General features: G+C 38.8%; 1 protein-coding gene across 1 annotated transcript; it reads right to left on the reverse strand.

The window, feature by feature from the left end:
* Nucleotides 1–94: 94 nt before the first annotated feature.
* Nucleotides 95–21,410, reverse strand: laptm4a (lysosomal protein transmembrane 4 alpha). The gene is made up of 7 exons (XM_028953311.1): nucleotides 21,200–21,410; nucleotides 11,735–11,855; nucleotides 10,224–10,300; nucleotides 1,911–2,033; nucleotides 1,671–1,766; nucleotides 1,471–1,569; nucleotides 95–963 (listed from the first exon to the last, which is right to left on the reverse strand). Exons 1-7 carry the CDS (start codon nucleotides 21,323–21,325, stop codon nucleotides 889–891), a joined length of 717 nt encoding a protein of 238 aa, XP_028809144.1. The 5' UTR covers nucleotides 21,326–21,410; the 3' UTR covers nucleotides 95–888.
* Between the last annotated feature and the right edge of the window lie 4,487 nt (nucleotides 21,411–25,897).

Consider the following 25,897-nt stretch of genomic DNA (forward strand, 5'->3'; position numbering starts at 1 on the left):
AACACCTGCAGAACATTATCTGCTGATGATTACATGATTTACAAACACATGTATACACACATACACTCCAGGTGAAAAAAGAAAGAAATCATGATCATGTGATGATCAATGTTTATTGAAGCCCACAATGTTTATTATTTCCCACAAGGATCAAAATGTGTTTGAACAAAAAGCTCAAGAAAGTGTTGCATGCATCTACTGCTGGTTCACAACAACTTGCCGCATTTCAGGAGGGGACAGGGCCACCCCTCAGTCATTACCCTGTTTTGCTGTGTGAAGTCACAACAACGTAAGATCACAGTGAAGGCAGCTAAGATGGACACTGCACAACATGGCTGACGAATGGACTGACTGACATTAAAGCTAAATAAATAAAAATGGAATAAAAGTGCTAAAAAATGCTTTTTTTTCCGAATGCTTATGATAGTTTAATTAAACATAGAACATACACAATTGAAAACAGAAATCATTAATAATAAGCCCCTTAATGGATTGTCTTAAAGAGTTTTTCCGGTGGTACACTGGATTCACAAATATTACGTCTAAAGAGAAGAGAGTGCTTTTTAAAACTGATGGATGACCAAAGTACACAAGCCTTTCACAAAATCCCTTTCCACTAAAACATTAAAATAATGACAACATTTAAAAGGGAAATGGAAAGTAAAAACTTTCACTCCTTTCTAGTCATAATCCATGTCTGACAACCTGCCCCAATCATTTGATCAGCAATACTGAACACACAGGGGCTGTGGAGCATAATCTGGAAGTCATAATAGGGCTCTCCACTTGAGGGAACAACAGCCTGGTGGTGGGATGAGTTCCTGGTGACTGTACAGACACATATGGAAGAATACAGGGAAGAGAACACAATGGGAGAGGAAAGGAGTTTCAAGCTGGCATGTAAGGAGGAGGAGGCTCCTTCTCGGGCATCTTGATGGCCATTTCATAGGTTGGAAGGATGTACTAAAGGGAAAACGGAAAAGCATTTGACACAAAAAAAATCAACTAATTAAGACAATATCAACACCAGGTATGCAGAGTTCCTCCCAGTTTGATTATGCATTTGGTCAATCAATGGTTGGAGCAGAAATCTACAGGATTCAAAAACTCAAGCACCATAATGAGAAGTCATTAATAAGTTGTATTCCACATTATGCATAAGGCTTGACAAACATGTTTGAAATCTAAACCTAAACGGATCTTAGCAGATAGAAGTAATTAATGATGCGCTCAAATAAAATATATTAATTAAATACAATTTTTATTTACAGGTTTTACAATAATTAATGACTTAATCTCCCATTTTGAATTATTTATGACATTTTATTATTCAATTATTGCTGTACTTACCTATTTCATTTTGGTACCACTCCATAATATTCAGTTAATTACTACAAATACTACACATACATACATACATACATAAATACAAGTAATACTTAGTGGTAATCAGAAGTGAAAATGACACACCTGCGGTGGGGCTTCAAATGCAGGGTAAATAGCAATCTCAGGCATGTTCCGGTTGTTTATGTATTTGTAACAGTTCCACACACAGTTTATCAGGTATGCCTATGAGAAGCAAAAGGGAAAGCATTTATTTGCATCAAGTATTAGAATTTACTTGAATTTATGCATATCCTTTCTAATTCCATTGTTGTGTTTTTGGTCACCTTAAGGATGATGAGGAAGGCGAAGAAAACCAATACAAAGAGCAGGAGGCAGCTGGAGTCCAGAGACAGCAGGTTGTCTTTGTAGGGAAAGTCTGGCTGGAAGAGCAGGAGAAACAAGGCAAGGTTTAGACTCACATGACACTTGAATGCATGACTCTATGGTCACTGAACAATCAGTGTATAATACATTCCCTGTCACTGAGTCAAGTTGAGCTGGAGGGGGTAGTTTGATGCACTGACCAGTTGGTCCAAGTAGTCCTTGATCCTGGGTAGGTAGGTGAGGGAGCTGATTGCCACCAAGCAAGTGAGGGCAAAGTCAAACAGCTGATAGCAGAAGAATGGGATTAGCCAGCCATCACGGTGCTGTTAAATACAGAAGTAAAACAGAATATATTCTGTAAAATGTAGCTACAGGCTAGTAACTAAAGGATCAATAATTCTCAAGCTAAGATTCAATTATCTAGCAGCAGTTGGTATTGTATACTCAAAGGCAGACATACATTCATATATATATATATATATATAGAGAGAATTTGTTTTTATGAAAGTCAGGAATGTGTCACTACACAGTGTAAGCCTCCTGGCGACCCCACTCTGAATGGGTAAAGATCCAGTGGCGCCTTTGCATATATCACACCAATATCAGGAATCCAGTTGCAGGTTTGCTCAGCCAGAGGTAACTTGCTGGCTCTAGCTCAGACAAATACACTAATGCCTTCTACAGTTATCTCTGAAGTGTACAGTCTTAGGTATTCAATACAGAAAAAATTATTATATTATTTGATTGGTGTTATTCAGCACATGAATAGACTACTTGAAATAGAAAAGTTTTTCTTAGATCAAATTCAACTGGAAACTCAACTGGTAAAAATTCAACCAGACATCTAGAGCCAACGGGAATAAATTCGAGTTCAATTTCACAGAAAGGAATTAGACCTCATTTCTGTGGGGCACGAGTAAACACAAGCTGAAATTGTGAATGTGTTTATGGCAAAATCCGATCAGACTATTGTTTATTTGCATTAGTATGTGTAGGTTTACCAAGTTAAAATGTGACCAACACAAATGTCCCAATAAAAAAATGGTAGATAGAACAACTAATGCTCTACAGAAAAATGACAGATTTGCTTGAGTCCTTGTTTGCCAGTCTGTGGCATAAGGGAATAAACTGTGACTAGGTGGGTGCTGTGGGTTTTTAAACAGTGTCTTGAATCACGTTGGTGGACACTCACTTTCTTATACACTGCTCAAAAATCAATAAATAAAGGGAACACTTAAAACACAATCAAACTCCAAGCCAATCACACATCTGTGAAATCAAACTGTCCACTCATGAAGCAACACTGACAAAGCAATTTCACATGCTGTTGTGCAAATGGAATAGACAACAGGTGGATATTAAGAATAATAAGTAAGAACTCCCCACGAACAAAAGTGAAGTTGAGCTTCACTTTTGAAGTTCAGCTACATGCATCATTTCTCCTGAACCTTGTGCTACATGTAACATTTGAACAACTAAACAGAGTTACATGATTAGATATTATTACACACAGATAATATAATACTAGAGGTAGTGTGTTAAAAGCGTCTGCCAAGTAAAGTAAAGTAAATTAGTCCAGGGTGGAAAATCCCTGTGTCCCTGTTGCATAGCAGGAGGGTGAAGAGTGCATGTGAGGGGTGTGTAGTCCTTCACAATGGCTTTCCGGATGCATTGTTGACCTTACACCAGTCCGTCAGTCTTTGCACCTCCTTTCTGTACGCTGACTCATCGTTCTTGCTGATGATACCCATCACAGTTGTGTCATTGGTGTGTTTGATGATGTGGTTGAAGCTGTGCAACGCTGCACAACGAAATGTGAGACTGAGTCTACAACACACACAAGTGGTTCAGGTAATGCAGCTCATCGAGGATGGCACATGGAGGCGCTACCAGGAGACAGGCCAGTACATAAGAAGACATGGATGCCAAAGGAGGGCAACAACACAGCAGCAGGACCGCTACCTTTTTGCAAGGAGGAACATGAGGAGCACTGCCACTGCCACAAATGTGTATGTGTGTGTCTGCTGAAACGGTCAGAAACAGACTCCATGAGGTATGATGGCCCAACATCCAAAGGAGGGGATTTTGCTTAGAGCCCAAAACTGTGCAGCATGTTTGGCAATTGCCAGAGAACACCAAGACTGGCAAATTCGGCAATAGCACCCTGTGCTCTTCACAGATGAAAGGACATTCACTCTGAGCACATGTGACAGTCTGGAGATGATGTGGAGATCATTCTACTGCTTGCAAGATCCTCCAGGTTTGGCCCAGGTTTGGCCCCATTGCAAGACAATGATAGACCTCAAGACAATTGATGCTATGGACTGGCCCGCCTGTGAAAACATCTGGGACATCATGTCTTGCTCCATCCACCAACCACAGACTGTCCAGGAGTTGGTGGATACTTTAGTCCCGGTCTGGGAGTAGATCCTTCAGGAGACCATCCCCCACCTCATCAGGAGCATGCCCAGATGTTGTAGGGAGGTCATACAGGCACATGGAGGACATACACACTACTGAGCCTCATTTTAACATTACATCATAGATGGATCAGCCTGTAAAGTGTTTTCCACTTTAATTTTGAGTGTGACTCCAAATCAAGACCTTGATGGGTTGATAAATTAAATTTCCATCGATTTTTGTGTGATTTTGTTGCCAGCACATTCAACTAGGTAAAGAACATAAGTATTTAAGTAAAGTATTTAATAAGAATATTTCATTCTTTCAGATCTAGGATGTCTTATTTTTCTGTTCCGTTTATTTTTTTGAGAAGTGTATATCTTCCCCGATATTTAGCCCCACAGGAACTGTGTTAAAGAAATGAACACAAACAATTGTTTTGTTTAATTTTATTTGAACGGAATGCAGTGCTTCGTTTCAGAAGTCAAATCCCAAGTGAGATGCAATGTAAAGGGATCTATATCTATATATTATGAAGACATGACTTAATTACATTTTTGCTGTTTTACCCAAACTGTAACGCAATAGAAATAATGACAGGCATTGACTCAATATTGCCGTTAATAAGGATAAGCAAGATAATGACTTCCCAGATGCAATTTAGCATTTACAGCTTAAAGTACTCGCAATAGGACTCGTTTATCATTACTAGCATATATTTGGGTGAAGAAATTATAGTACAGCAAGTTTTAATAAATAATAATAATAATAAAGTGAAGTGATTGTCACATGTGATACACAGCAGCACAGCACACGGTGCACACAGTGAAATTTGTCCTCTGCATTTAACCCATCACCCTTGGTGAGCAGTGGGCAGCCATGACAGGCGCCCGGGGAGCAGTGTGTGGGGACGGTGCTTTGCTCAGTGGCACCTCAGTGGCACCTTGGCGGATCGGGATTCGAACCGGCAACCTTCTGATTACGGGGCCGCTTCCTTAACCGCTAGGCCACCACTGCCCCAACACATAGTTGCTTTATGTGTTTTATGTGCCATGCATCCACCTTTATACCCTGAAACCAGCATAATTTACGGAATAAAGGGGGCTGATAAATGGTGTGTATGAAAGCAGATCCCTGCATTGTATCTCACTGAACTCCAGAGGAGTTATGAATATGCAGCTGGTCTGATGCCAATGCAGCACTCCATAGTAGCCCATGTGTGACTGCTGTTGTATCTATGTTGTATCTCTCTTCATTTTCCAAATTTTCCATGGTTGAATAAGGTTACTGTAATTGCTCTTATTACAGTAAGTCGTTATCGTTAATTGTTTAATCTACAATATTAAACAATTATTTCATTTTTCCTGGATTTATAAATTCGTTTTTGTACACAATTGTACACAGAAGGTACTTGTCAGTGAAATAATGATAATAATGACATAGTTAGTTGCTTTATGGACATACCTATGCAGTCTGTAATCTTACAATTAGATAGGTCAATAAAGAAAGTTCATTAGTCATATATAAACCATAACAACTGAAATCCTGGCTGTTTAAGATAATTTTAAACTCGCTATGATGTAACTTATTCTCCGTCACAGCTTGATTTCCACTGCTGCAGCACAGACCAAACCCCACGCACAGCAGACAATCTGACGAGACAGCATAACACGACTTAACACACCAGTTTCAAAGCTATTCATGAGCATTGCCTGCACATAGTAATGAGAGGGGGGGTGGGATCCAGTTATGATTTATTTTCTTGCACCTCTGTCTGTGAAAGTTTTATTTAAGGACTGTTAACACCCAGCATTGTACAGTGCTGTCTTGCTTATTTTAAGTTCCAAGCCTGATAAACTGTTAACAGCTGTTAATTTGTGTGTGTTTGAGTGTAAATGGGCATATCATTCTTGTTCTTAAATGTTTGTTTTGTTGTAGTGTTTTCTGTGTAATAAAGCTGAGTTCTCTCTGTTGAAAGAGCACACATGCTTTGCTATTGTATTGTTGAAGGTTTTAAACCTTCCCAAATCCTCTCACAATACCCTACCGCTACACTCCCTCCGCTGGCTCCCAGTAGCTTCAATTCAATATCCTACACATAACTTGTTGTTTAGAGCACTTACTTGTATATTTGTTTTTGCCGGCCTTATATGGAACTCCAAAGTGCTTGAAAATAAATAAATAAATATGACATCATGAAATAAATATCTATATGAATAAATAAGAGAATCAATAGCAAAATAAAAGTGTGAAATACTGGAACACGTTGATATACAGCAATATATTTCACAATAATGAGCTTTCTGCTATATAAATGTAATTATTATTGTGAAATATAATTTGATGGTCATTATTTTTACAAAACACAGATTATTGCAGAGGCTTTGCATTTCATTTGAGCAGCTTTTTATTTCCAAATGCCATTGTTCCCGATGGCCTATTCATTTCATAATGCAACTTTTCAGTAGAATGACTGTCAATCAAGAGAGACAGGGTGGTGCTTTAGTTGTGTGATTGGCTGCTCATTAGCTCAGACAGACATAAGCAATTGCACATGACGTGTCAATTGTGGTCCCCCGCTGCAATGTGGTCTCCTATGCAGTAAGCGACAAAATAAAACTTAAGTATAGGAACGGTCATGGCTGCAGGAGAAAAGTCAGTTTCTGAATTACTCAGAGAGTAAGGTCTGAGAAACAGACCATTAGAAACAAAAGTGGTCTTTGGCATGTATGCCAGGTGTCACATGTGGAGGGAACCATGCACAGCTCATCACGAGGCCAATACCATCCCATGGCAGGAACTGGAAGACTAGTTAAATGCAGCAATATACAAAGACATCATTGATGAAAACTGTGAATGTCCTTGAGCGGCCAGCCAGAGCCCAGACTTGAATCCATTTGAATATCTCTGGAGAGATTATATAATGGCTGTGCATGGCTGTGCATAATGGTGGTAGTAGCCTAGTGGGTAAGCCTGTGAACCAGAAGACCCGGGTTCAAATCCCACTTACTACCATTGTGTCCCTGAGCAAGACACTTAAACTTAAGTTGCTCCAGGGAGACTGTCCCTGTAAATACTGATTGTAAGTCGCTCTGGATAAGGGCGTCTGAAAAATACTGTAAATGTAAATGCACCGAAGCTTCCCATTGGTCAGAGGTGCTGCAGAAGAGGAATGGGCCAAACTGAACAAGGATAGGTGTGTCAAGCTTGTGGCATCATATTTAAAAAGACTTGAGGCTATAATTATTGCCAAATGTGCCTCAACTAAGTATTGAGCAAAGTCTGTGAATAAATGCATGGGTTTTTTTATTTTTTATTTTTAATAAATTTGCCAAAACCTCAAATAAACTTTTTTCACATTGTCATTATGGGGTGTTGTGTTTAGGAAAAAATGCATTTAATGCATTTTGAAACAAGGCTGTAACATAGTAGGGCTGCAACTAACGATTATTTTAATAATCGATTAATCTGTGGATTATTGTTTTTTAGCGTAGAATCAGATAAAAAAACAAAAAAACAAGAAAAGCATTCATTTCCAACCCTTTATTCAAAAACAGAACCAAAATCTTTAGAAAGTGCAAAAACATGTTGCTCCTTGAGCTGTTATAATAATAATAAAATTAAAAAAAAATGGACTAACACAAAACACATACACATGTATGCTTTACATCTGTCAAATATAGACTTTTTTTTTAAATAAAGTGCCACCTGAGCTGCCAGAACGATAAATAATTTATAAATAAAATAAGAATACAAATCAGAAAATTTAACAGGATTTGTCTGAATGTCAGAACTTGTTCTCTACACTACACCGCAGATGCACACACTCGCAGACGCACACACTCACACACACACACACACACACACACACACACACACACACTGCAACAAATGCTTTTCTAACTTAGTAGTTTTGTACTGATTTCAGTCTCTAAAAAATCTTAAATCAAGATCATTTACTAGACACATGAAATAGCATAAGAAATTATCTTGTTTTCTGATAAAACATCTCAGAATTAAGTGATTGTTTAAAACAAGCAAAATTATCTGCCAATGGGGTAAGAAAACTAATCTTAATGAGATATAATCTCAAACAGATTTAAGATTTTTTAGATATTTGGACTGGAAACGAGACAAAATTACTAGGTAAGAAAAGTTTTTTTGCATACATGACAACAGATTGAAAAATGAATGGTCCAAAAAAGGCTAGTGAATAAAAACATGTCTTTAGTCTTTTAATGTAAAGTAACTATTGCACCCCTGCTTTACTGCTTTACTGTTTATTAACGAGCTAACGCTAACTTGTCATGCCGGTCAAGCTGGATGACGGGTAAACATTTACATTTACGGCATTTTTCAGACGCCCTTATCCAGAGCGACAGTCAGTAGTTACAGGGACAGTCCCCAACTTGGGGTTAAGTTTCTTGCTCAGGACACAATAGACTGTTCCACACGTAGAACAGTCCGAACGCTGTTTCATCCCCCCTCCACACCTGTAGGTGGCGCTGTAAGTCCCCATCTAGTTCTCCTCTGCGGCGAGTTAAACACCAGCACCAGGGACATTACGTTCCTCACTTCAAAACGGAACAAAAGTAGGATTCTGTAGCGACTTACCCTGCTGCTGAACTCCCTTCTTCCTCCGCAAACATGTTTGCGTTTCAGGTGCTGGATCATTGCAGTAGTGCTCCCGTGCCGTGCCACGTCGCTTTTGCATATTTTCGCGCAGATTTCTCTGCCTCTGCCATGTATCTGTCCTCTACCTCCGCTTGTTTTTTTTTTTTTTGCTCCGCGCTGTCTATGAGGTGCCAAACTCTGCTAGTATCTGTGCGTGAGAGAGACCGAGTGTGTTCACTCTGCTCCGTGCTCAAATAAAGTTTTTTTTTTTTTTTTTTTTTTTAATAATCAAACGTCTCCGCGTTGCGCGACATAACGAATCGATTAGGAAATTCATTGCCAACTCTTTTAGTAATCGATTTTTATCGATTCAATCGATTCGTTGTTGCAGCCCTATAACATAGCAAAATGTGGATCAACGAATGCGTTGTGAATGCTTTCCAGATGCACTGCATAGGTTACGCACTGCTTTCCAGATGCACTGCATTCTACAAATTACCACATGCTTTCATGCTGCAGGATGTAAAAGTTTAGTATAGTCACTCAGCATTGAAAAAGTGGTGCTAATTATCTGTATAACATTCCCTTAACAAATTGTCATTTGTTTCAAACAAATTGTGAATTAAAACAAATGATGACTTACACTTTGCTTGAAGCGATGCTCAGAGCATCATTGTTTGGGTCAACAACCCTTTCAGTAAATTTCATTACAAGTAGCAGAATAACTCAAAGAATTCCCAGATATATTTTCATTGGTTGCTATGTTGCATTTTGCATTATCCAGAGCGACCTACAATCAGGTGTTACAGGGACAGTCCCCCTGGAGCAATTTAGGGTTAAATGTCTTGCTCAGGGACAATGGGAGTAAGTAGGATTTGAACATGGGTCTTTGATTTCCTAGGTGAGTGTGTTACACTCTAGGCTACCACCACCCAGAACAGACAAAAACAACCTTTTCTTTATGTCAAACCAAGTTCATACTTAATACTAGGTTATCTTATTATTATACTATGGTTACCTTATAAACTATTATATAAAAAGAATAAACTATTATATAAATTATTATAATAATATTATATAATAAACTATCCATTCCAGACATGAATAAACTCTAATTTGTTCCATGTTCTTGGTCATTTTCTCCCAGCCATCTGCTAAACCATCACAAATATCTTGACATCTAAATAATGCCACGATTGCGTATTGCAGAAGTGACAGAAGAAATAGAAACTGCAATATCAACACTATTTATTTGTGAATATGAAACATTTATCAGACGCCCTTATCCAGAGCGACTTACAATCAGTAGTTACAGGGACAGTCTCCCTGGAGCAACTTGGTAGTAAGTGGGATTCGATCCCGGGTCTTCTGGTTCATAGGCGAGTGTGTTACCCACTAGGCTACTACCACAAACAACTTGTGTGCACATAAGTGCATACAGACAAAACCAGCTATTACAGCTTGGTATGGAAGTACACTACAACAACAGAAGTACTTACAGTGATGGCTCCATACACCATCATGGCACTGATGGTGAACATCAGAAGAGAGATGGCAAATCCAACACAGACATTCTCTAAAGACACAAAAGAGGAGAAAAGAAGTCAGATCTTATGTTTTCAGTTTAATCATGGCCAGCATGATATATTAAAAGATACATTATTTAACTTCAACCTCATCAATGACCATGACCTGTTTGAGACAATGACGTCATTATAACAGTGTTGAGAACCTTCCCACAGTGACTTAGAAGAAAACAAAACATATATCTAGACATAAATACAGCTGAGCTGCTAAATGTACATACCCTGGTAGAAATATTGAATAGAAAATATTAATGACCATAGGGGTGTTGAAATTAATCTCATAATCAATTCATTGCAATGCAGATGTTGACTCTGCATTGATGCAGTGCAGAACATAGTTGATTACATCATAGAGATTTTCTGGTACCAGCATAAATATCCTAGTCAAAATGTTGTGCTGGTAGTGCCTGTGGCTACCTGATAAATAGATATAATTATTTATAAATCACAAACAAATCCACAACTTGTACAATAACACTTACCACATCCTTGCACATTGTTGTTGTCGTTGTTTGTTGATGTTTTTTCCTACATTGTACTTGAGAGACACCATCTACCGGAATCAAATTCCTTGTATGTCCTTGCACTTACTTGGCCAATAAATAAGATTCTGATTCTGATCAGAGTACAGCTGAGCTCAGACTAGGAGTTCAGCCTGGTCTACATGGACATTTGAAATGAAAGGTCTCTGAATTCCATCTGCATTTTTGCTGTATTTGATAAGTGTTCGATTGCCGTTTCACTGAAACAAAGAAAATGTTGCATGCAGCATGACTGCATACAAATTCACAGCAGACCTAAAGCCTGGGTGGACGTTTTAATTTGCTCCAAATAGCAAAAAAACAGTCAGCGTTCAGTCCATATATACATTTACATTTACAGCATTTATCAGACACCCTTATCCAGAGCGACTTACAACCAGTAGTTACAGGGACAGTCACCCTGGAGCAACTTAGGGTTAAGTGTTAGGGACACAATGGTAGTAAGTGGGAACTTCTGGTTCATAGGCGAGTGTGTTACCCACTAGGCTACTACCACCATGCCACACTCACTTGATGCCACAAATGCAAGAAAAATGGTTCAGACTAACTCTCACCTCATTAACTTATTTGAAAACATGTGAAGGAATGTACAAAAATGGGATTAATCATGATACATTGATATGATGCATTTATAATCATTACACCTCTAACCTTTTTTTTAAACCCATCATCTTAGTGAGCAGTGGGCAGCCATGGGGAGCAGTGTGTGGAGACAGTACTTTGCTCAGTGGCACCTCAGTAGCACCTTGGTGGTGCCGGGGATTCAAACCAGCTACCTTCTCATTACGAATCAATTTCTGTACCAGCTAGGCCACCACTGCCCCAACTCTTGTATGATGTGCAAAAATCAACTCATAAAGAGGTTAAGGTTCACTCTCTCACCTGACATCCTGTTTGAGGCAAAGTAGTGCTCAATGACCTCATACTGCAGGTTAATAGTGGGGACGTTTTCTGGATGAGTGACTGCCACAGTCAACAGGATTCCCATCAGAAGGTTGACTACCTGTGAAGACAAGTGAGAATATTTATGCCTGTGTGAGGTAAATAAGAATGGGTTTAATGTAGAGGTGTGAACCTCGTGACTCGATTACGATGTCTCGATGCATCATGATGCAGCCCCTAAATTTTCTACATGGTCACATGATGTTTTCAAATACAAGAGATAAGGTCTTGTACACTTGTGTGGCCGCTTTGATTTGCTACAATGAACAGAAAAATGGTCTGTGTTCAGTCCATACTCCCAATGCCACAAATGACAGAAAAAAGACTGGAATTAGATTTGTGCCAAAATTTTGAAACAAAACTTTTCTGATATAGTCACATTCCTAGGGGTCTAAGAAACACGACATGGGTGTGGAGAGGAGGATGTCCACTGATTCACACACAACCAAACAAAGGATACAAACAGTGCTTTTAATTAAAGTGAGCTAACAGGTACACTAAAACAGCAGATTCAGGACAGCTAACCAACATCAGTACAGCCTAAAGGAAGGGGTGGTCCAGGGGGGATAACTGAAGCACGCACAAGTTAACAAAAAGGGCACCAAAAGCTAACAGGCTAACACAGGCTCACAACAAAGGGGTCTATCACACAAAGCAACAAAACACACAAATGAGATCCCCAGCAGAGCTCCTTGCAGATCTCTGTGGACGCTAGGGACCTCCCGAAAGATTAAGGGCCTAGCAGAACACCATCTGAAGTCTCTAAATATTAGGTGGAGGTGACCAATAGGCAGATGGTAGGTAGCGCAGGTAGGATTCAACTCCTCCCATGAAGTAAACCTAAAAGAGACAGGATACAAAAACACAGCCAGCCACACAACACATGGGAGCATATGTCCAGGGATGTTACAATATGACATTGTAATGTAAAATAATGACAACATATGTTTTTGCTTACATCTCGCTATTTAATTTTCATGGCTTGTTTTTACAGTTTCACTGCTGGCTTTTCAGTCACTCCTCCCTGTTTTACGTTTACGCTGCCTGATTACTCAGTTGGAGTTTTGCCACAATTCTCTTGTGTGGGTGGGGCTTCTCCTCATTGGCCTGCAGGCATTAGACCGCTCCATTCCCCGGAACACTGCGAGTTATGTGGCCTTCAAGAACACACAGAGTAGCAACAGCTATTAACCATTACATATCAATCACATCATAATCAGCGTATTTAATCAATACTCAATACAATTGGTTAATCGTGCAGTTGATCGTATGCAAAAATCTCATTCCATATATCATTGCAAATGGCTGTTACTGTTGGGTATGCACATCTCGCAGTGATAAGGTTTAGAATTCTGATGGTAAATTCTGCTCTTTTCAGAGTGCCTAATTCTTTAGGCTTTCCTGGCAAATATGATTTATCAACACACAAAGCATTCTTATTTGTTATCTACAAGAATGGCTAAAATATGAGGCTACGGATGCCAAAACAGCAGTCAATAGTTAAGGGGGAACGAAGCAGTCACTCAAATGAGGCGAAATGTTCCAAAAGTCCAACCGTCTTCTCACGCAGCGTAAGTGTAAAACGGAGCAAAGCGTCAGAAAAGCCAGCAGTGCAACTATAAAAACGAGCAGCGTAACAAAGTCTCACAAGCAAGAATGTCAAAATTCCAACCTCTTGTTTTTTCTTTTAATATTAGGAAACTTTTGTTTCAATTTTTTTGCACAAATCTGATTCCATAGAAAACGCCTGGTTCAGACATCTGTGGCGTCAGGTGAGCATGGACTGAACACAGATTGTTTTTCTGCTCATGGGAGCAAATGTAAAGCAGCTTTTAGACCGAACGCATTGCGTGCATCGCAAAAAGTCTGCATGTTTTTCATTAAAAAAAAAAAAAAAAAAAAAACTAAGATGATAAATGTTGTGTTTTAGATCTCTGGACACTGAGAGAAAGATAAGCTTTTTTCTCCATTCCGGCTTTGTGTGTTTTGAAGCGGCCGAAAGAACACTTGCCCGCTTGTATTCTATTGGTCCCACAAAATAAATCATGGCGCAGTGGTCAAGTCCAATAAATGACCGCAGTGCCAGAACAAGGCCGCCGTGTGCCATGTTGCACAGCGTGAAAATCCTCAGCGCTGTACTCAGATCAGGCCGCCACAGTCACTAACGGCACTACTTTTTAACAAGAAAAATCACCAGGCAAACGTCATTATGATTTAATCAATGTTCTGCACCGCATCGATGCAATATCCACGTCTGCATCACGATGCGTCGATTATACCATTCATTTTAACACCCCTAGTTTAATGTGTAGCTCAGGTGCACAATAGCAGCAGCTGGCAGTACCCTAAGAAATAGTAAGAAATAGTTTGAGCCCTTAACTACTAGATTCAATGAAGGTGAAAGTGATTGTTTATGTCATTGTGATGCAAAGCATATCACAGCACACAGTGCACATGATTAAATTTGTTCTCTACATTTAACCAGTCACCCTTTGTGAGCAGAGGGCAGCCATGAGTGGAGCCTGGGCAGCTTCAAAAGCCACTAGACCACCACTGCCCCAAGAGTTGACCCAGAACACAGACAAAATCAGTAGGTATAGAAAAATGCACAATGCGTTTCATTGCCAATGGTAGTTATAGTGATGGGGAAATTAGATATAAGACACAGATATAATCCAATGAATTCGGATTTGTTCAATAATAATGCAGTGTTCTGTGGCCGGCTAGCTCAGTCGGTAGAGCATGAGACTCTTAATCACAGACGCCCCACGTTGGGCGTCTGTTTTGGAAAAAATGTTCCAATTAGGGATGCCTTGAACCGGCGAACATTTGAGTACATCCAGCAACAGATTGTACTTTTTTCATGTATGTAGTACTGCTGTGCTGTGTCGTATAAAGGTGCTTAATTAAAGAAAAATAATCAAAATATGAAACATGGAGAACGCAGGCATTGATCCCCGCTATCTCTCGCATAGTAAGCAAGTGCTCTAGCATTTCAGCTAATTGCCTTATGATAAAAAAAGGGGAAAAACAGTTTCGGGAAAACTACATGCAGGGATTAAACAAACTCTTGCATTTTGTGCCAAGACTCTTGGACATAAAAGCGGTTAATCAATCGTCCAAAACAGTCAAAGCTTTTAATGTATCGAGGCCGGTTAGCTCAGCTGGTTAGAATGTGGTGCTAATAATGCCAATGTCGCGGGTTTGACCCCCGTACTGGCCACAACTTATTTAATGATGTGACACACAGCTCAGCTCATGAAGTGATACACAACATTGGGTATACAGTAAAACATTTACCATTTTCAGTGATTATTGATTGTGTGTTGTCATTTTAATGTATTGCACTGCATAGCTCTTGATGCCCAAACACTGGTCTTTAAGATTATGCTTTCTGCCTCTTTTATGAGTTTGTCTTTGTCTTGGTCTCTAAGATTTTGAACCACCATGTGAGCAAAACATGCATTTAACGTAAGGAATGCAATTATATGATGACAATTAGAGCAAATCAGGTTGAACAACTTTAGTAATACTCAATTGGCACTTGTCAATGAATTCAAGCTTTATTTGCTTGGACGTGTGTGTGTGTTGCCTGTGCAACACACACAGGGATCTGCAGACACAATCACAGATTCACACCCACAACATCAGACTTCTGTCTACAGGGTCCTATTGTACAACATGACAGCACATTCACTAATCACAACATCCGAATTTAAAAAATAAAAATGACTACTTGCAATCACTGTAAAATTCAGTGAAATGAATAGAGAAATTCTGTAAAACAGAAAGTGTATAATTAACATTGTCAAAAACATTTTTTTTTTGAAAATGTGGTAAAGTTAATGAATTACTGTAGTTTAAAAATATACACAGTCATATTAAAAATACATATATACTAATTTCAATATATTGGAAAAAACGTTCACTTTCCAAATGTATATTTTGCACATCATTAGTTTAGTTTAGATACATACAAGAAAATCCTAAATTGTAAGTCAGAAATTGAACTTAAATGTCGTAGGAATTACTTTAGTACATTAGGAAATGGTAAAATGATTACCTGTTTTAGCAGAGCACAAAAAAAAGAAAAAACTAATGAAAATGATGAATTTAAGGATTTCAATCAGACCTTACTTAGAAATAATTTACTGCAACTTCAGGTCACTGAAAAATGATCAGGGACGCATCTCTCTGCTTGTCCTGCTTGATCTGAGTGCAGCGTTTGACACTATCGATCACGCTATTCTCCTTGCCAGGTTAGAGAATGTTATTGGGATTAAGGGAACAGCCCTTGATCATATCTGTTAGACACAGACAAAGTTAAAATTCACCCTAGTTAGGCTGTCCTAGTTAGGGTACCGGGCCACTGTAGCACCAATATACTACTATCACCACATATTTCAGTATCGGTCGTACAGTGCCACCGTCAGCCGCTGCTTCTGTTTGTTTTCTCAGAGACACAGAATCAAGCGCACAGACTACTGGCAGACCCCAGTAAAGAGACCAGCAAATAAATCCTGGTTCCTGACAACTGCTAAACGAGGACATAGCATGAAATGAACCAAAGGGTCACCACAGCCACCACCACCGTTACAACTACAGCTTCAGGGATCTTCAAGTGGACCAGTAGCATCATTATGGACACGTAATCTAGACCATTCTGGACTTCTCCAACACTTGTGAGCAAAAACTGCAGAGCACTTTAGCAGGAACATATCAGGAAAGTGGTATATGGCATTCTCACTCAAAACTACTACCAGTAACAGATGGCAATAACTTTTTGGACACAAACAGGGAGTGAGTGTTATCAGTCATTTGGAGTGAGGTACCAGCCATTACACTACACAAGATTCAAATAGAAATTTAGATGACACGCTTCAAAGACTAATTTAAATTATAGAAACTGGACAATGGGCAACACAGATCCCAGAATGCTTGGATGAGTTATCAACACATAATGGACTGAATCTTAGAATTGGTACTTCCAAAAAGAAAAAGAAAACTAGCCTTGAACTTACCACATGAAATGCACCAGGGATTTGATTAGCCAAATATGGACATGTATAGAAAGAAGGATTAGGAGTCACCAGCCCTGACCTCAAACTTGAGTTCAGATGTTGGAGCTAGACCATCCGTGTTCTGCACAATGCGGTTTACCAGTAAATGAAAGGTAGAACAGCATTCCTATCATGTGGTCCCAGATCTGGGAGGGTAGTCCAGAAACTAGCTTGATTCAGAAGTTTACTTTGTAAAAGTGTAGATGTGAAGGTGTCTGTTGCGGTTTACCAGAAAGAGAAATTGCTAGAAATTGTTTGTTTATTTATTTATTTTAAGTTTACAGCAGAGACTATTTTGCAAAAGGTAGGAAGTGCTGCGATTGGTCAAAATTCCAAAAAAAGCTGCGGTGATTCAGCAAAAGTAAATTCCTGGAGGGACTGATTAGAGAGTTAATGAATATCTTTGAACACAAGTCTTCAGGGCGGCAAAAAGTGAAGGGAAGGGAATAATGGTCAAAAATCTTAATGGCATATCACACAACTCCTAACAGGGCATCGGCAAAATCTGCCACCAAATCTGGGAGGGTAGTCATAATCCAGCTCATCTCAGAATGAAATTTGTAAAAGTGAAGAAGAAGATATTTGTTGCAGTTTACCAGAATTAAATTGTTAGATCTATTTAAATTTATAATAATACATTTGCAGCAGACGCTTAAGTTGAGTAATAGTCTGCAAAGGGGAAAAATGTAGTGTAGTTAGAAAACATGAACTATTGGAGCCAAAGGGATCAGATAGTATGGAACTGGAACTGGGAACAGTGCAAGATGGAGTCGTTAAAAATAAAGGAAATAAAAACTGCTTTGTTTACTGGACAACACTACATAAATGTATGTTGCTTGTCTATGTGCCTAATTCTTCTTCTGTTACATGGAGCAATCCTTTGTTCAAAGCACTATCTCTGATGTTATGCCTGTCGGCAACGACTATTATAAAGAAATACGACTATTAGAAAATAAAAGATATTTTAGAAGAGTCCCTAATATCCTGTGGGGTTGAGACATTTGATGATACTCAGTTTATTTAGGAAGCAGGAAGCATATTTGCTGTCTGCGTTTATGCCAATTCCAAGCCAAAATGTCACTGGGGCTTAGATGCTGAACAGGAAGCAACTGTTGCTAAAGTAACACGTATTACAGATTAATCCTGATAAATAAATACATACATGCATGCATATATAGTATTATATCTTTGCACCCCAAAACTCCTGAAACCAGCAACTCAAATGTTTCACCTGATTCACCAGGACAGTCAGCATCTTTCATGTGTATTTCACCCAGCTGTTCACCCTCAACTGCTTCCAGCAGTCCTGTATGAAGTTAGATGCCTGCCAAAACATCACAAATACACTAAACGCTTTTAATAAATGTCCCATGATCTGCAAACAAATGAAACTCAATCCAGAAAAATGCACACCATGCTTTACAAATAAAAATATAGTTCTTACACAAACGCAATGTGTTTTGCAAAACAAAAGACCACTTTCCAAAAAATACAGCGTGGCTTGCAAATGAAAAAATGCAACTTAAACAAATCTAAATAGTGAATAAAACAAAAATAAACATTTTGCATGTCTGAGTCACTGGTTTTACATTTACAACACATAGCAGTACAAGCACAGAGTAACACAACTGAGGTTAGCAAGACTTGTGTTCCACACAAATAGGCAAGGCCCCACAACAGCAGGTGGCGTCAGAGGGAACCAGAATTTGGACATCACATGACTTCTTTTATTCCATCTTTGATTTGTACACAAATTAACAGAGTACCATACAATCAGGTTGCAACAGCAAGTGATGCCAGAAGGCACTACCATTCCATCCAGCTCACATAGCCTAATTGTTGAAGCTCATCAAGCATACAACTTTAGGGGGGCACAGGTTAATATGTTTGTGTTTATAGGCATGGTTTTAACTCGAGACTTGAGTGACTTACTTGTGACCTCCCATTTCTGATTTATAGTATCATTTACATTTAGGGCATGTGGCACACACCAAATGTTAGTGGATGCTCTCACTAAGGTTAGGTAGCATATCAAATGTCTCCAAAGTTTACAGCCAACCACATCAACTGAAGTTCAAGAGTTTGATTTAAGGTTGACAACACAGCACTACATTTGTGCACTGTTGTGATCACCTGGAGGGAATTGAATCAACACCATGTTAATATGGCTCAGGATGGCGATTCAAGTGTAAGTGTAACTTGGTTAAGCCCCCAAGTCGTGTCTGAATACAACTGAACTATGACAATTTTAATTTGTTTAGTTGAACGTACTCATAAAAGATTTTGTGTGCGAAAAAAGGTTGCAGCACATGAAACTTAAGCATCCTCATATGAACTGCACTCCTCTAAATAAGCTTCTTTGAGCTTCTACAAGGTATCTTATTTTTATGACTGATAACTGATTTGTAGCCTGAGTTATAGGGATGGGCATTTTTTCACAATAGATAAAATAGCAGAAATTACTTTTAAACAGAGACACACAGCTGCCAGATATCCCAAGTCTCCCAAAAGTTCTTGGAATCTACCACATATTGATGCCCACAAATTGCAGAAAATATCCCAAAAACTAGAGCAAGCAAACAAGAGCATGCATGTGAAAGATTATTTTGCATGAAGCGTTCACATGACAGAATAAGAGTGAGAGGGAAAATGTGTATGTGTGAATCACTGCTTGCTTCCAATTCCACATTCCAATTCCAAAAGCATTCTAATTGCTTTGCTACGCAAAATAAAAAAAAAAATCAGATTTAAGTATGGGCTGGCTTTCACTTAACATCAAAAAACGATAACTGTTATCAGTAAAGTGGAGCAATTTCACTAGTTGAATTTGAGCAACCTGAATAATATTATTTAAAATGTTGTGGCTTATTGGCATTGGAAATTATACACTGAAATACTTTTCAATAAAATTGTAGAGGCAAAATAAATTAAATTCACAAAATCTGATAAAATTTCAAAATTTGAAGGAAATTGGACAGTTGGAAACTGAATTTCATAGATTTTTTTCCATGTACATCATAAAAATTTCACAGAAATGTTTCACAGAAATGATTTTAAGCTTTGATCCAATGAAAGTGTTGAGTTTGAATAAAAAAATAATAATTTACAGCAAATTGCTTGCTGGTTTTAAGAGGCCTTTCATGTTGCATAAAACACTTTTGATATAGTTGTTTAAAACACAAAAGTATGAATTCGATGGAGATAAAGTTTTATGGGAGGCTGGGAAATTCTCTGGGTGGAAAAAGCATGAGAAACGGGAGGCAACCGTTCCCCTAATGGCGAAATAAGCACTCTTTTTACATATCGCCATTTCTAGCCACTGCAGGACCACAGCCTGTCTAGGGGAACTCGTAATAATGTTAAATAATCTCACAAAGTGAAATTTTCATGATAGGGGGCCTTTAATTAAAAGCAAGAGCTGCAACAAATGCAAGCCATTTTAACATGGCGGAACAACAGAGATAAGTGTAGACAAGATATTTATAGTGATCAATGAATTTCTTTTTGTGTTTTTCCTAATTTTTAAAGTGTAGCCATACACTCCTCCGCCTCTTTTTTGGATTTTTCTGCGCACAAAATTGCACAAATGGCCAAAGCAGGGAGTCTTCTTCAGCCTCTGGCGTATTCATATTGGCTCATGCAGTGTGAGCAGCCAGGTCGCATCAGCACAGTGTGCGCACATAAATCGTGTGCTTTCTTTATCTACGCATGTAATTTAGATATAGAATTGAAGTTGGGTGTATGCCCAGTTTAACGTGACCTCCGGAACGGAGGAGGAGTGGTGGGCAAGGTGCTTCTGACGAATACAACACTAAGCTAAGCAACACGTTAACAGAACAGCAGGCAAATAAGGTCTCTAAAATAGGTGAAATCAAACAGAGAGCGTAATTACAGAACAATCACGGACGGACTGCGAAACCAATCAAAATGTGCTCTTTTTGTGCATCACTCCATCTCTTTGTATTTTAGTAGAATTAGCCGACTAACGATCTAAGCTACCCTGGTAACCACTGCTAGGCTAATAACTGTGTCTACAAAAAAAAATACGGGGTTTACATTATAGTTTAATTTGTTTTAGAAGACAACCATTGCAAAGTTGACACAAACATTCGAACTGAATTTGTGTGAAAAACTATGTCACCCTTCCTACATAGCCTGGGCTGTAGGACCTGCCGCACTTGGATTAACATGTTTGGTATCAATAGCAAATGTTCAACAGTAAACTGCCTCTCATGCAACGCAAAACACAGGCGACATTTTCATGCGACATTCTGCATAAGGGGCGTTATGTCCGCTGTCTGTCGCTAAGCTCACAACATGGCTAACAGCAGCAGCCTGTACCCACCATGTACCAAGTCCCCAGTATGATGGTTCCCGTCCGGACATGGCAGCATCCACAGCAGCGCGTCGTGTACAGCCTGTCCCGTGTCGGTTTGAAAGGCATATCATCCTGCAGATTGTGTAGAAACATCTCGGCACTGAAGACGAGCGTCTCCCTCGACCGTCAACAACCACCAGCGATCTTTCGTGTCCCGCCCCGCTTCCAGTTTGACTGGCGAATGCTGTTGGTTGATGTGTCTGTCGACCAACAGCAGCGAAGTAAGATTCGACCCACCCGATTACCCTTTCATTGCTGGAAAGAAAAGGGAAAGGGAGGGCTGGTTTTATAATTGTTGAGCTTACTCATTTTTGTTGGAGCAATTCACACAGTGGGAAATTCCAGCACAAAAATGTAACCACTAACTCATGTATTATGTACACAATTATGTAATGATTTTTATTAACCATTCATTTGAAAAAATAACAAAATATTATTTTTGTTGTAGCATGTAATTAACTGTAGAGAGTTGAAAGAATTTGTTGAGCAGAGCACAACCCTCTTAAAAGTCACAATTTCCATTCATCCAATGAGTAATCAGGACTTTTTTTGCCTGTTGACAGTTTCAAGCCATTGGTTTCCCTTTGAGTCCTTACCACCGGCCTGACAATCCAACCATGTGGAACACTGTTTTTAGTTTCTGATGCACACAGAAAAGAATAAAAACAAGGCCTGGCTGACTACAAACCTCTTGACATAAGAAGTTCAAACAATTGCATATGAATTTTTTTTTATTTAATTAGTTAAAGTAGATCATACGGTTATGTATACTCATACTCACTGTATACTCATTCTGTTGTAAAATTTTAAGTCTTAAGTAAAAGTCGTTTTCTTATTTTATTCTTTAAACATAATGATGTAAAATTACACAGCTGGAATGTTCAAAATCTAGGCACATATCAAATAAGTTAAAATTCAATATGTTCTGTTTTATTTTTCTCCAAAAAAAAGTCTAGTATTTTTCTGATGCATACAAGGCCATCTGTTAAAAATGTTCAGCACAAGACAGCACCAGAACCCACACTTCACTATGGCACAAATAAAAAAAGATTACAGTTAAAATAATTCTACCACACATATTAAATGTAATGTGCTTCTATGGCCATTGATAAGTGTACATAATGTAGTTATGTGAAAAATATAGAAACAATATAATATAATGATATTAATAATGACATATTTTAGGCATTAAAAATTTAATCTCTTACATTCACACGAAAAAGAATTCTGCTTATTAATTTTTGCTTATGCCCTAACTGTGAATCAAGGCTTCTTGTCTGGCATAATTCCTTATGCCCCAGATCATTTATTCCAAAATGCCTACAGAAACCAGCAGCAGGAATTGAAAGTAAAAAAGATTACCAAAACATTTGATTCTTGAGAAGCATTTTTTATTATGCCCCTTGAAATATGCCCTAAATAAAGGCTTGTTTCCTCCATGTGACACTGTCTGGGGGCAGATCCTTGTTTCTGATTTTAAACAGCTCAGATGTACCTGCATTAAATGTACCAGAGGATCACTGCTGAAGCTGAGATATTCAGATAGACCAATATCACCAAAATTGACACACTATGGACCATGACAGTGGTTTAGCAGAAACCTACTCTGTCCAGTCCAGTTCCTTCAGAGATGGATAGATCCTTTCTACAGTTCAACAAATTGGACCATTTTTTCCCTTGGTTGCTGACAGGGGTCAAAGATTGGAGGTCTGTTGACAAAGCCCATGGAGACATACTGCTTGTGGTTTTTGGCTAAATAAGAAATACATTTTGTTGATGACATAACCTTAGAAAATGAGAGAGTGGAGCTTCTCTAGTTCAAGAAGGGAGATAACAACAGTGATCACTGAGGGATGCTAAAACATTTAAGGCTTGATGGCTTGTTTTCCTTTGAGCCTGCCCTGGAATGTAAAACTTATTTATTGTGTTTTCCAATGCTAGCAAATTTTCAAATTGTGTGACTTAATTATTATCAAAATGTTGCAACAACTCTCATTGTTACTAGAAAAATATATCTCTGTAATTGAGTTAGATAGTCTATTTATTTTGTTTCTTGAATTGGATCATTATTAAGTCACTTTTACATTTGCATTAATGGCATTTAGCAGGCGCCCTTATCCAGAGAAACTTACAATAAGAAGCCCCTCTGGAGACACTCAGGGTTAAGTGTCTTACTTAGGGACACAATGATAGTAAGTGGGGTTTGAACTTGTGAATTTGTGGTGACATTCTGACCAGGGTTGACCTTTCGAAAACAACACAATCATAATCCATCTCCACTGAAAAGAAAAAGCACAGGTGGCAGACAAAGCCTACATACCTCTGTGCATCTCTTCACATTGAATTCGCACAGAAAAACTTAATTCCATCAAAGGAATCAAGTACTGTGTCAAGCATTAACATTGCATTAACAGAACTGAGTAACATTTCCTCTTTCATGTAATGATCATGTTTTTATTGGAGGGTATCGGTATAAAATTTATTTTATGCTGTTTACAAAAGGCCATGTTTGGTATCTTTCAGTCTGATATTAAATGCTGAGAATATTTTGAGTATGTTTGTGTGTGAAAGAGAATAGTCTTTGAGCTAGAGGTTGATGCAGGCTTAGGAATTTTACTCCGACTCCGTTCTCCCTACTCAGCAAATGGGCCTTACCCAAAAAGAGTAAAGAGTCTTTACGTCCATTCTTGACTCATATAGTGTCTCTGAAAGTGTAGTAGGACATAACTGTAGACACACTCTTGATCTGGAGTAAGTGTTCTAAGGGTTGTAACTGAATACCTGCTTTTGTAATAATGTTTCAGTGCAATACAAAACTGTCAAAAAGTATTCAAAGCTTGGTAAAGCCCATTAGGTCAATTTTTGCAAAGACATAACCGTTGTTGCCTTGTCATATGAGCTTCACCTCATTAATACTGGTTCAGTTAGGTCTCAGGTGTGTATAAAAAGAACCCCAATACACTAGACCTCTGCAAACATGCCTAAGATTCACCCTGAGACTAAAGTGTTATCAAGAGGCTGAAGACTGGTTTGAAGACCAGATCCACTGCTGATGTGGCAGACACCTTCAATGTGTCTCAGCGTCAAGTACAGAGGTTTTAAAAAAAAGATTTTAAGAGACTGGAGACGTTTTTGACAAGCCCAGGTCCGGCAGACCCTGCAAGAGTTCTGCTCGAGAGGACTGTTTGTTGGCTCGAAAATCCAAGGTCCGACCATTTTCCACTGCAGCAGAGCTCCACGAGACCTGGTCACCTGAAGTCCCTGTGTCAAAGAATAGATTCTGTCTCGAAATGGCCCCCATGGTTGAATCAGTGCCCAGAAGCCAGCACTAAACAATAGACAATTAAAAAATATGCCCAAACTACATCTCATCAAATCTGGGGCAGAAGGTCTGGTAAGCTCCGTAAGATGGAATAGCCCTTCAAGGAGCAGAGCTCATTTGTAGTATTCTTGATGTGGTGCATGCTTGTGCATACGTGAGGGGGCTGATCTATGCCATGAAAACTGTGAAATATAAGATATGAAAATGTGACCTCATAGTGAAATTGCATTGTCTAAAAACCATACAGTCAAAAAGTTTGATTGTGATATTACAATGCGTCATGACCATTTAGCATTTTTTTTTTTTATGTTTTTGTTTTATACTAATCAGTATAAAACAGTATGTTTACTTCTGTTTAGTGACAGGTCCTTGCCTTGTCTGCTAGGCTATTTGTGCTATAAAGCAGTTTTTTTTTAAATATTGTGTTGTGTTCTCAATATATAAATTAGATGGGGGGGGGTCTAATAGTGTGCAACTGTTAATGGAGGAGGTGACCAAGAACCTGATGGTCATTCTGTCAGAGCTTCATAGGTCTGTGGTGTGAATGGCAGGCATCGCGTTTGGAGGAAACAAGCCACTGCTTACATCAAGCCAATACCTTTGCTACAGTAAAGCATTGTCTTTTTTTAGCTTCAGGAACTGTGAGACTGTCAGGATAGAGAGAAAAATGTTAATGCCCTCGTCCCAGACTTGAAGCCGATTGAACATCTCTGGAGAGATCTTAAAATGACTATGCATCAACATTTCCTACCCAACCTGATGGAGCTTCAGAAGAGCTGCAAAGGGGAATGGATAAGTGTGCCAACCTCGTGGCATCATATTCAAAAATATTTAAGACTGTAATTGCTGCTAAAGGTGCAACAACAAAGTATTGAGCAAAGGTCATGTATACTTATGTCCATGTGATTTCTCTCTCTCTCTCATTTTTAAAAATAAATTTGCCAAAACCTCAAGTAAACCTTTTCACATTGTCATTATGGGGTGTTGTGTGTAGAATAAAAAATGCATTTAATCCATTTTGGAATAACAGAAGAAAATGCTTTCCGGACACAGAGTAAGTTGCTATGGATAAACGTGTCTGCCAAATGTATAAATTGGTTTACATGCCATTGAGTCAGGGAGGCTGTGAGTGCAATCTATGACTATTTACCCTTCATTATGCAGTTGTCTTGATCCCTTTTTGCAGTAAACAACTCCAAGTTGGGTTCTCCAAGTCAAGTTCCATGTTTTGGCTGTGGTTTGTTCATTGTTCAACAGTTAGAGTATATGCCAATGGGTCTGCTATTCTCCCTTCTCTGAGCCATCTAGATGTTCACTTGTGGCCTTCCTGAGCAGGGGTTACC

Source organism: Denticeps clupeoides, chromosome 14, assembly GCF_900700375.1.
Source record: "Denticeps clupeoides chromosome 14, fDenClu1.1, whole genome shotgun sequence".
Classification (NCBI taxonomy): domain Eukaryota; kingdom Metazoa; phylum Chordata; class Actinopteri; order Clupeiformes; family Denticipitidae; genus Denticeps; species Denticeps clupeoides.